Source organism: Mytilus californianus, unplaced genomic scaffold (assembly GCF_021869535.1).
Source record: "Mytilus californianus isolate M0D057914Y unplaced genomic scaffold, xbMytCali1.0.p SCAF_12, whole genome shotgun sequence".
Lineage (NCBI taxonomy): Eukaryota > Metazoa > Mollusca > Bivalvia > Mytilida > Mytilidae > Mytilus > Mytilus californianus.
In genome coordinates, this window is record NW_026262604.1 from 3,655,338 (window position 1) to 3,668,501 (window position 13,164).

Sequence of the window (13,164 nt, forward strand, 5' to 3'; positions counted from 1 at the left end):
GTTTTATTATCACAGATTTACCATGGAATGTCATACTAGTACAAAATATTTATTGCCCAATTGGTTTGTTATTTGTTCCTGATGAACATAAGGAACATAAATAAATCATAATTATTTTACTGCAAATATAACATTTTCATGTGTAGGAAGGATCCCATACATAACATTTTCTATTCACTGATATTTTTTATATAGAATATAGGTTGGTAGAGTTCGTTATCCTGTTCTCCTAAGATGACCAATTCTCATCTTATTATTAAAATTAAATCAAATTGTGTCAAAAGCCTAGATCATGTTTAAATTCATAAATAAATAACTTGAGAAAATTAGTTTATATTTGTTGACTATCTTGAAATTTAGAATGATGCACAAAATTTTAAATTCTGTAAAACAAAACTAATAATGACATTTTCTATACATGAATTTGTTTATCCAAAAATTTCTATTTTTATTTTCAAAGGAAATTACATATGGAAGCTGCCATTATAAAATTGATTGTTTGTTTGTTTGTTTGTCTTTTTTAAATAAAAAAACACACTAAAAACATCACTAAACTATTTTGGCATAATCATTCAGTTAATGGGGGGCCTCGGTGGCCGAGTGGTCTAAGTAGTTACTACTGTAATCACTAGCCAGTCAACACTGAGGTTGTGAGTTCGAACCCCGCTCGTGCGGGTGCACTCGACTCCAATCTTAATTGACTAGGATTGTCAGTTTTCCTATCGAAGGTCGGTGGTTTTCTCCGGGCACTCCGGCTTCCTCCACCAATAAAAACTGGCCGCCACGAAATAGCCCAAAAGCGGTGCTTAAAAGTGGCGTTAAAACACCAAAAATCAAATCAATCAAATCATTCAGTTAATGGAAAAATCTATGGTTTTGACAAGATAGTCGTTTTGGTTTCTCTCAGCCTATTCTAGGTAAAACATCTTATAAATTTTGTTCAGTCAACATCCTATATTCAAGTCATATTGCAACATCTACAGTGAGTTGTTAGTACATCTAACATCAGTATCTAAATCCCTAATACTGACAAATCATTTATATACAAGTTCAGGCTATTCCATTCAAAGTGGAAGAGTAGGAAAGGAAAAAATCAAAGTAAGAATATTGTTTAAAGGGTTTCTGAAAATCCCTTCCTAACCCCAATTTAAATAGAATAGCCCTTATATACTATACTAAATTAAGCCAATATACAGCAATACAGTGACCTACAATTTAAATATTACAAAATCATGTGACCTACTTAAATCTATGATTTGAACAATAAAAAAATCAGGTGACTTTAATATAATATGCCACTACTATTAGAAATGAAACATGCAATTCTAATTTTATTTTATCAAAAACTGTCTTTAAAAAATCAGAGAAAAGCATGAACTAGTCGACTGAACAAAAGTACTGGAATTGACTGTATATTGTATATGTTTACAATAAACACTTGTATAAATGCAATATACAGGATTAATAAACAGACTAGACATAACAGTATTTTATACTGATTTCAAGAGACAAGATAACTAAAGTCATCTTGCATACAGTGATGAAATATTAGTTACAGCTTTATCACAAAATTTGGTATATAGTTATTAATCTATTAGTTATAGCTATTCCACAACATCTGGTTTATAGTAATGAATTATTAGTTCTAGCTATTCAACAAAATCTGCTATACATATAGTAATGAAAGACAAGTTAAAAGGGTTAAAGTACTGAAGTTACCAAAATTCGGAAATCAAGATAAATTCAAAATTTTGTAAGGAATATCAGCGGGCAAAAAATGTCAAGGTTAGAAATCCAGCAAATTCCTGAAAAATTTCATGCATGAAGTTACAGCTATCCCACAAAACATACATCTGTAGAGGTTGCCAAGCATACATATATATTGACACTGAAACAATTGCCTCATGTATAAGTAGTTGAAATGTGAAAATCTTGACTAACCTTAATACCTATGGACACACACTATCACAAAACTTGGAAGTCAAGTGCAATCCATTTACACAAACGGTAATGTTTTTTTCTAAATATAGGCCAAATTTTTTACTGTTTAAATATCATAGATAAAACTTATACTGGTTTAAAGGTCCAGTTTAAAACAACTGTTTGAGGATTTGGTGACAAGTTTATGAGTTAGTTATTATCGGTGGGAAATAATGTACAAAAGTATAAAAATAGATATTATAAAGGTGTCAAGTTTAAAAAGGAACTCATCTGCAATCAGGTGAGCTGCGTAGGATAGAAATTGACCTTATGCAAATGAATATCAATACATCTGTTTTGTTATTTCGGGTTGAAAATATCTCTATGCAAAGTCTAACTGTTTGAAAATGAATTTGAAACAAGAAACCCTACAAAACAGACCAAAACTTATCTTTTACTTCATATTTGAATGTTCCAAAATCAATCAAAGACTTATACATGTACATGTATATGTGTACTTGCATAAGGTTGATTTCTATCTGAGGCAGCTCAGATGATAATTTTCTTAGGGAATAAGTTGAGGTATTTCTTCACCATACCTGCCAACACACCAGTTCTAAGTAGAAGACTCCCCCTTTTTTTCCTTAAAGAATTTCAAATTTCCCGTATTGGATTTGTCACAGGGGAGGAAACAAATCTTCCCTCTGTGTCAAAAAAAATCAACGTTTATCATTTCACTTCTTTTGATATTAATTTCTTTGGTTCATTTACACTGCAAAAACAATTTTTTCCCCAGACATTTAATGGTATCAAGACTTATTTTTTACTTATAAAACCCAGGTATAGAAAAAACAATTTTATCTTTTTGTGCTTTATGATTATCTTTATACAAAATTTAAAATGAAAGAGGTGTTCATGCATATTCTCCCTCTCAGTGGACCTGGAAAGAGGTGATATCCTCCTCTATAGCCTCAAGAGGTTGGCAGGTATGCTATATATAGCTAAAACTGAATATTAGTTCTGATGGTTCGCTTCAGGCTAACAAGCTCTAAAAATGTAGTATTCATCAAAACAAAATTTTTGGCAATTTCAATGCATGTTCTCCATTGATAGTGGTTATGAAGAGATTTGCAAAATGAAACAATAGAACTGGAGAGCTGTGATAAAGTTTGTTAGTCTTTTAACATTATTCTATTAAGCAAGAGAAAAAAAAATATTAGCCTGATTGGCATTATTAACAAAAATGGTGAGCTTGTTAATCTCTAAACCATCTATAATCTCTAAACCATCTATAATCTCTAAACCATCTCAACTGATGTACACATGTATCACAGTGCCTCAAGTAAAAAATTCCATCAAACATCAAAAAAGTTTGATATAAAAAAGTAACAAGGTAAAAAACTTGCATCTAAGAGGTACAAGAACTGCTCACAACCATGAATTCTGATCACATTTAGCAGTTTATCGTTGATTTTACACATTAGTATGAAATACTCTAATTTTTTGTATCACCTGTTCCTGAGAATTCAGAAATTAATCGTTTCCAACCAAATCATGATTATTTGAAACCAAATTTTTTTGTCGGTTTCAGCTTTATTATGGCATTTGCCCTTTCAGTCATCTTCGGAAAATTTGCATACACATGCGTTTATTTCCAAACTAACAGTAGTTAGAGAGTATCATAATGTCAAACTTTTAAGTAATATCTCTGAATTATTTTATAGTCAGGAATGGATAAATTATTGTCAACAGGAAAAAATACACTGGAAAAAATGATAACAAATCTGGCAACAATGGAAATCAGGTGGCTTAAAACTTCTCAAACATGGAATATTTTGTCCTAATAGAGACATAAGTATTTTGACCAAATTATTATGCTATGTTTTTAATCAGCACTATTTTAAACTTTAAAAATTCATTGAACATCAATGTATCTCTTTTTGATAAACAGAGTAACTTCCCTTTCATAGAATTTTTTCCCTTTCCCTTGCAATATAATAAAACTACAAAATGCACTTTTCTGCATGAGTAATGATTTTTGTGCATGATGAAGTATGATATATAATACTGATTTAATGCATTATATCATTTTTATAAAACCTCAGCATGCAAGAGACAAAATCTTCAAAAAGGGGAGATAACCTGTATATGTTTGAAATTAAGGGAATGGAATTCAACAAAATAATAAAGTGTGAGACAGAAATAGCGAGACATACCTTTCATGAAAACAATCCCTTCATTTTGACTTCTCATTACAAATAAACTTGGTATAAAACAGTAAAAAAAATATATAACAAATCTGCATTACTTTTTATGAAAGGTAAAAAGATTTAATATTTAGTAGAAAAAATGAAAATATGTTACCTGTTTTGAAGACTTGAATGAAAGAACTCTAGCTAAACACTACTCTAACTTTCATCCATTTTGATTTATACTGTTGGCCTATTACCTTAAGTTTCATTTAATTTGTTATGAATATTAGCAAAAAAATATGGACAATCCAATGAGACAAAACGCACACTGTACATAAACCAAAAGACATAGTCTTAAACAATACACAAGCATCTTCAGAATATTAAAATTTTAAAAAAGATAGTTTGCAAATCTTAATAGTTGATGGATTTGAGCTTTTTTTCTCACAATTACTTTATTGCATCTTTCTAAAAGTATTTTTGGCAATACAATTTACTACAAACATTTAGTGTCTTTTAACTTCCTCAGATACTTAAAAGTATGATCAAACTGAAAAATTTCAAGTCCAATTCAATTCATCATAACAAAAAAAATCACAGAAAAAAAATATCAAGAAAATTTCTAAATAAAGATGAAAAAAAAATAAACTCAAAATTTTTCAAGACTGGGGCAATTTGGAGCTTGATATATTGTACAGACATTTAAATGTTTGTAAGCTGATGTTGAACTCTATATGTCTTTTGATTTTTGAGTGTTGTTTGGTCGCTGTTTAATTTTACTCATATGAAATTCATTTAGTAATTGAAAAAGAAGTAACCATCAACTTTTTCCAAAATCAAGATATTACAAAGAAAAACAAATACTATTCAACTTCACGCCAATCTTACGACATATCACATTTTTACAAATTAAAAGAAACTCATAGCTTCAAGGGCCTTATATAAATACACATATACAATATATGTACATCATGCCAAAAGATAAAAATAACGCTAATAAACTATCATATACTATACATAATAAATATATAAAAACATATCATCATCCCTAAAAATTAACAAATAATTTACAATAACAAAAACGTCCATAATATGATATGTAAAACTGTCCAACAAACTCAATGAAAGGATGAAAAATATGCAATCCCGAGCTAATTTACAGGCAAAATATAAATATGTTTTTGTGTAGAAACCTGCCATCAAAATTATATTTTGTCCCTTAGGTCAATGAAATTATATTCTCCCCATCAGGTTTTTCATGTTTTTCTAAATATTTGGTTGCAAAAACTTTAACTTGAGGATACCCATTGCAAAAATTAAATCTTTGCAAAATTTTTTGTAATTGTGCGTTTATATTTAGGGAAAAAAAAACTGTTTGTTTATTATTTGGAGAAAAATCTATCTTTTTATTGCTAAATAATATTCTACTGTTTGCACATCTGAAATTTTAAAGACTATGCTATTTGAAGGTCTGTTTTCTTAATTTAAAAACTGGAAACTTATTTTAGATATCATAACTCAGCATATCCCGAGGGAGTTTCATAATAACTGCAAATGCAGGTAAAAATGTACACCAAATATTCTCTGTTCTTTATTTTTTAGTGTAAAAACCAATGTAAATTAATTAAAAAATTCCCATTTCCAGAGAAATAAAGTACCTTTACAGACAAATTATTCAACTTAAGGAACAAAATGTACTTTAAATGGCCTAGTAATTCTAAAAATAGAATCAAATGGATAAGCTTCTTTTAGAATAATTTAAGCAAGTCAAATAAATAGATTGTGTAGAAGCTGTTAAACCAACTTTTGTATTAGTATGAATACACAAATATGTTTCCATTATATTTCTATTAATCTCCAACTGCAAAAAATACTGTTTGTAAAATTAAAACCAGAATTCAGTGGTATATTTAGACCTGGGTTAAGGGAGACTACTATTTATATCAGTAATGCATTTGAAATAGTCAAGTTTCATCATGCTTTTAAAGCCCTCATGTGAAACAGATGTAAACATTATCTATGTTACTTCAAAGCTTACAATATATCTGTGAGAATAGTTGACAGAAACGCACCAGTGATTTGTAGAATTGTACCCTCAATCTAGGTCTTCCATCTTAAATAAATAAATAAACAAATTTGATTTCTGCTAAGTAGTTAATGTCTATTAAGGAAACCTAGATGTAGTTGTTCTGGAACATCTATCGTTTCCATGGCTATACTTGATGGATTGAACGGGAATGTTACTGGGAAAGTATATTTTGTGTCCATTAATAACGTGTTGTCAGCTTCCTGCCGTCCTTGTAATTTCTTCTGAATCTTCCTAATAAAACTGACTGGTACCCGCTCCTCAAACTCGTCAACAGGTGTGTACAGATTCAATATTTTAACAATCTGCAAGAAAATCAGAAGTTACCCATCCATACATGTGATTCTTCCGGCGGGAGTCAAAATCTCCCGCATTTCAGACCCTCTTCCGTCCCTCCCGTTAAAATTTGAAATCTTCCGCTTTTTGAAAATGTCAACCTCGTAAAATTTTCATTAGACATTTTTGTTTACAAAATCGATACGGACAGAGAAAAAGTCCGAGAAACTCGAAATTGATATGGGAAAAGTCCGAGAAAAACGGAAGTTTCCTGTAATGGATTTTGTGTCAAAAGTTAAAATAGGTAAAATTAGCCTGAGGTGTTTAGGATTAAACTGTATATACAACAATAAATAAAAGATAATAGGCAATTACCTAGTGATCAACTAGCTAGTTTAAGACACAAGCAAGGTTGATTAAAAGTGAAATACTGACAAAGGATTAAATTGTACAAGTTGTATAAACAACAATTTAATTTGATGCTGTTGAAAACATGGAACGTTTACTGAACCTCAAAGACAAATGAAATCAACTCAAATATGATATTTATGGCTTGTTTTCTATCCAAGCCAATGGAATACCTATATAAGTACAGTTGTCTTGGACTATTCTAAAATTTTAGAATTTGACAAAATGCAAACCGTATTTTTATATCACCAAATACCCCAGCAGCAAATAAAAGAAGACCAAGTATCTAGCCAAATTCAACTCTGCCTGGAGATCTGATTTCAAATGATGCAGATCCAGTACCAAGGGTCAAGACCATGCTTACTACACTTCATGCAAAGCTGACTGTGGTGGCCCTAATGATTTGACCAAACTTATGGGGACAGCTACCCACCAGCAAGCCTACAACTCTATCAATTAACACCTTCTGTTACAAGCATGTTCAGTAGTAGTACCAAAGTTGACAATGTAGCTGAATCAGGGGTACTTTTTGCCAACTCTGTATGATGGCTGATCGCTTTATCTTGAATTATATATAATGAATAAATATTTGAAACCCCTTATCTTCTATTTTTATCAAGTAAAAATGGATATGGAGTTGTTGAAAGGTATGGAATTATTGTTCTTTTAACAAACAAAAAAGAAGATATGCAGTTTAAACACACAAAAAACCATTGCGTACGTCGATAAATAGGTCGATAAAAAATCTCCAGTTATGAAGCCCAAACTCCAGCTGAAAATTTCCAAATCTCCAGTTGTGGCTTGACAACTCTGTCACATGTCTGCCCATCAATCAGTGTTTTTAGGTTAAATATTTGACAAATTTAAAAGTTGACTTCAATTTGAGTAGATTGAAAGCTTTGAGCAAATATTGGCTCTGAATGTCCTTGAACTTAAATTTAACCAAAACCTGTAAATTTTGCAAAATTCTATGAAAATTTATTTTTTATTTCTAGACAATTGAAACCGTAGAATTCTAATAAATCAACCTGCTAAAAAACTGCTTCCCTTCAATGTTTCATAGCATTTTTTTATAGTATTTATTGTTTGCTTCAAAACTGACATAATAATTTTCATAAACAAAAAGATTTTATAAATGCTAGCAGTATAGAAATTTTGTGACTTTAATACACAATCTATGATGATTATCTACATCATAAAGTTTCATACCTGCATATTTTTCAAAATCTCTATGGGGGAATTAAAGCACAAGAGGACCTAATGCATACCTGTACATGTCATTAGTGTATTTAATTAGAATATCTATGGTTTTGAAGGAGAATGCATGTGTTTAAATGTAATTTTTAATATAAGTATTTAGTCTAACTAATTGAGTTTTATAAGGGACAGGTCAACACCTCTTATGGGGGATATCCCCATAAAGCAGGAAAGTTGACGGTCTGAAGTTTTCCTACACCTAAATGTCTCCCCTCAGCAAGCTATACCCTTCCACATTACTGAAACCTACCTGTGGAGTTGTTAGTTTAGAACACATTTCACATATACTGTCAACATCAGCATCTGTTTTCCTGGCCTGTAATAACTGGGAGGCTTGGGTAATAGGTTCTAATGCTGACAGGGCACCAGATTCTTGTAGCTTGTTGTCACGTAACCACTGTTCTAAATGGCTCAGATTGTATCTGAAATAAAAAAATTAAAATAAGAAAACTGCTCAATTCAGAACAAGTTTTAGCAAAAGCTAAAAAGCAGTGCGGCAAATAATATATCAAATGAAGTTTAAATAAAAGAAAAATGTGTCTCAGGACAAGGATGCCCCTGCTCAACCTTTTTTATTTTTAAGTTAAAAAGGGGCAAACTCTAGAATGGTAAACAACTCACTGCCCAAATTCGAACTCTGTTTGTGTATTGTGGTTCTTAGCATTGCGTATGAGTTTCAGAAAATTTGGACAAGGAAAACCTAAGTTAGAGTGTGGTAACGAAAAAAAATTGCAATTTTCCAAGTTATTAAGGGGCATAACTCTTAGAACAGTAAGTGACTCACTGCCTAAATTCAAACTCAATCTGCGAGTTTTGCTTCTTAACATTGTGTATGAATTTCATAAAATTTGGATTAGGCAAACTGAAGTTGGAGTGCCGAAACAAAAATGGGACAGACGGATGGACGGAGGAAGGGACAGAAGGATGGTCAAGGGTAAAACTTAATGCCCCCGTTGACTACGGCTGGGGCATAATAATATGTAATAAAACAAATGATGATGAATTAGGATTCTAACACAAAAGCAGCCTAAACCCCATACTAATTCCAAGAGGAGCTTAATTATGTTTTATATTCATTTCTTAGAAATACAACAAAAAAATCAGTGAAAAACTCATCTATCTGAAAGAAAATGTTGGAGCTTTGCTAACTATTTTTATTTCAGCACTTATTTGCTTAAAGTGTAAAATACATGTACTGTGGATACATGTCTTTTTCTTGGATACCAATTTTCTGCTAACAGGCCTATAGAAGTTTTGTATTTCCTTGAACCTCAAATTTACCTTTACCCACAAAATGCATGAAAATGGGAATCCCATAAATAATTCTGAATCCACAGTAACTCCTTATGTATACAATACCTAATTTGCATTCCTTTTGACCAATTGCACATATCTTTACGTAGAAGTAGGTTGTTGAGAGCACCAGAGGCAACAAAATAATATAGCTGTCGGAAGATCTGTTTTACCAATTCTGGGTCCACTGCATGTTGGGCCAAAATCTGACTGTATTTGTTCATCTGAAACAGACAAAAAAAAACGATGTAATAAAACTATTTATCTTTAATATTCTGTAAATTCTGAAATTTTGTGCCCATTTATCATTTTGATTGTTTAACAGGCAAACATGTGACATCTATTATTCAAGAAAACACTAAATATTAATACTGCTATCAAAATTTTAAATATAAGTATTTTTTCTTCTTTTTTCGAAACCTTTCCCATTGTAATTGTTGCGATAAAAAAATCATTGTTCAAAATTTCTCAATTTTAGTATCAAAACACATGTCTGATATAACTTACAACTTTCATAAGAGAATCAAGAGACAGTTCTTTTTCCTCAAGTTCATTGGCATTACTAGAACTTCTTCCTCTCATGCCGGAGGGTTTGGAGGCAGTCAGTCCTGCTATGGCTTCATGTTCTAATACTGCTGGTACTGAAATTGTATGACAAAATGTTAGAACTAAACAAGAGTGTACACACTGAATATCTCGTCTTCTTTACTGTCTAATGATTGATTTAATGTTGAAAGTCTTAAAGAAAAAGGTTTTACTGTAAGTATCACATAAACTTAACATTATCAATGATCCATGACAATAAAGTCAAGGTGAGATAAGCCCTGCCAGACAGACATGTACACATTACAATCATTCAGTGCACCAAATAAAGTTAACCTACTGCTTATAGTAAATAGGAAACAGACTTAACTAGGAAAACTTAACATTGACCAATGAACCATGAAAATTAGGTCAAGGTCAGATGATTCTAGCAAGACAAACATTTAAACCTTACAATAATTCCATGCACCAAATAAAGTGCACCCATTGCTGTAAGTATCTAAGAAACAGACTTGACCAAAAAAAACGAAAACATTGACAAATGAACTACGACTTTTCAGGTGGAGAGGTGCAGGGCTCAATCTTGGAACCCATGTGAGTTTGTGACCTTTTGTGCAGATACAGATGTCAATCTAGAAAATTCTTCTATCTGTCTCCCCTCCAAGGAATGATGATGATGATGATGATGATGATGATGATGATGATGATGATGATGATGATGATGATGATGATGATGATGATGATGATGATGATGATGGATGGCTGCTTACCATCCAGCCCCATATTGATATGCATATTCAGGACGAAAACATATTAATGTATACTAATTCATTATTATACGTGGGATACCAATTTTCGTGGTTTTCGTTGGTAATGGCAAACCACGAATTCAAAAGTTCAACGAAGTACAATTTTTCAATAGGCTAGCAGACAGACTTTGGCAAAGCCACGAAATCAAATATCAACGAAAATACATCTTTTTCTCAATCAACGAAAATTGGTACCAACGAAAATAAATGAATCTACAGTATAGTAATATCTACTCTGCTTTGTACTTTGCACGCTGAGCTGGATTTTTAACATGCTAGTTCACAATGTAACAGTCTGTAGGAAGACATGTCACCTTACCCGAACACATTATTCTGATTCCGAGCCGACCAGTCTTTGCTCTTACTCCTTAATGCCACATGCTTATCGGAAAAGCAGCAAATACCAATTTTAAAGTCTTTGGTTTGACCTGGCCGAGGTTTGAACCCACGACCACCCACACTCGAGGCAAATACATTTCCACGAGACCACCGTGGCAGTTCCAAGGAATGAAGGAGAGAAGTAACAAATACCATGTGACCAGTAACTAACCTATCATTTGCTGAACTGACTCCTGCATCTGTTTTATCATTGTCTGGTAGATCCACACAGCCAGATCACTGAACACTTGTCTGTATTCTGACAGGTCAAAGTTACGTAGACAATGCTCGTTCTGCCGTGAGGAATTGTCTGTTTGGAAAGCCTGCAAATATAGTGACAAAGATTTATATATACTGTAAATTCAGAAATTATTGCGTGCAATTATTATTGCGATTTTGTCATTTTAGACTAAAATGCGATTTTGATTTATGCAATTTTGATTTTTGCGATTTTGATTTTTGCGATTTTAAGAAAAATCCTGTTTAATTCATATACAAAATTTCAAAATACGAGTGTAAATTATTGCTATTATAACCCTGTCGCATTTTTCGCAATAATAAAAACATCGCAATAATTACAGTATATCAAATTAAAAATTTTACAGACTTTTTTTCTGCAAAGAATAATAACATTCAGAGAGCTCTCCAAAAATCTGAAAGTGAGTTGAAACTCAAAAAAAAAATATATGTGTAATTTTTTAGAGTTGACAGATTTTCTTTTAAAATTCTGCAGTTTTTCAGAAAACTGCATAAATTTGTATGCTTCCAATAATTTGTTCCCCCCTTAAAACCTCAGAATTTTAGGGATTTAAAAAAAAAATGATTCATAAATATTATACCCTACATTCTCACTTTCATGTTAATTTTGACTGAAAAGTATGAACTGTTAATTCAGTATTTATGAAAAAATAAAAAAATAGGTGAGTTTTTATCAAGATCAAGATAGTGATAAACATCAACAGAAAGTAGATAATAACTTTGAGTAAAACTCATAGATATTTAATAACAGAAAACGATAATCAATTTTGATGCATTAACTAATGAAATCAGATGGTAGGTACATCATGCAAATTCTGGGAGAGAAAAAAACAAATCATTTATCTCACCTAATTTATTTTATCTATCCTGTACAGAAAAAGGGAAGTAACTCTAAATCAGTATGAACCGTTTAGTCTATTTCATTTCTAAAAACTGACTTTCTATGTGTTTATAATTGAACATTAATATGGGATACAACTTTTGTTGATTTCATGAGTATGGGGAAACAATGAATTTATAAAATGCTCTATGAAATACAACTTTTAAGTTACTTTGATAGGGGCAAATGCTAAACTTTGAAATTAAGAACCCTAACAATAGCCTTTTTATCTTCAACAATGAAATCTGATACCAATGAAAATAAAATAATCTGCGATACGCCAGTTGTCAGATTCTCTATCAAAAAGAAAAAAAATGTATGCAATTTTCAATGAAGGAGTTACTTACTTTTTCTCCACTATACTGTTTGAGTGTATGCAGCAGACGACAGGTGTTTGTCAGCCATAACGTTACTCTCTCAACGTCACTGTGATGTTTCTGAAATAATAAATTGAATGATATCAATGATACAATCATTTTTTGTTTACAAAATTTTGAATCATTTGAAACACAACAGTTTTCAGTTTTTAAAACCCCCGGCATAGATGTCCATAATTGGTACATTTTTTTCGGTGTTTTTTGTTTTCATGATTTTAAACTTCGCAAGAGATTTGGACTTCAAAACTGTTTTAATTCAAGCGCCACTGATGAGTTTTGAGTAGTTGAAATGTACATCTGACATATCAAAGTATTAGCCTGGCATCTTTATTGTGTTCTTTGAAGGCAAGATACAGATTTTTTAAAATCTATTTTGCTTGTACTGGACTTTTACTGTTTCACATTTCTAATTTACAGATCTCAAATCCAGCATTGAATAATTAAATCATGTAATTCTAAGGTAATCAAAATAAAAGAATAAAAGAAG

At 31.4% G+C, this 13,164-nt stretch overlaps 1 protein-coding gene across 6 annotated transcripts in view; it reads right to left on the reverse strand.

Moving 5' to 3' along the window:
- Nucleotides 1–2,372: 2,372 nt before the first annotated feature.
- The window catches only part of LOC127721227 (unconventional myosin-Va-like), a 101,929-nt gene continuing 91,137 nt past the window's right edge, over nt 2,373–13,164 (reverse strand). For all 6 annotated transcript variants that reach the window (XM_052227906.1, XM_052227908.1, XM_052227907.1 and 3 more), the window contains 6 exons: nt 12,648–12,737; nt 11,335–11,485; nt 9,940–10,073; nt 9,499–9,656; nt 8,390–8,561; nt 2,373–6,503 (listed from right to left, as the gene is read on the reverse strand). In XM_052227906.1, the coding sequence (XP_052083866.1) occupies nt 6,267–6,503; nt 8,390–8,561; nt 9,499–9,656; nt 9,940–10,073; nt 11,335–11,485; nt 12,648–12,737 (942 nt within the window). In that variant the 3' untranslated portion in view covers nt 2,373–6,266. The remainder of the gene's footprint in view (nt 6,504–8,389; nt 8,562–9,498; nt 9,657–9,939; nt 10,074–11,334; nt 11,486–12,647; nt 12,738–13,164) is intronic.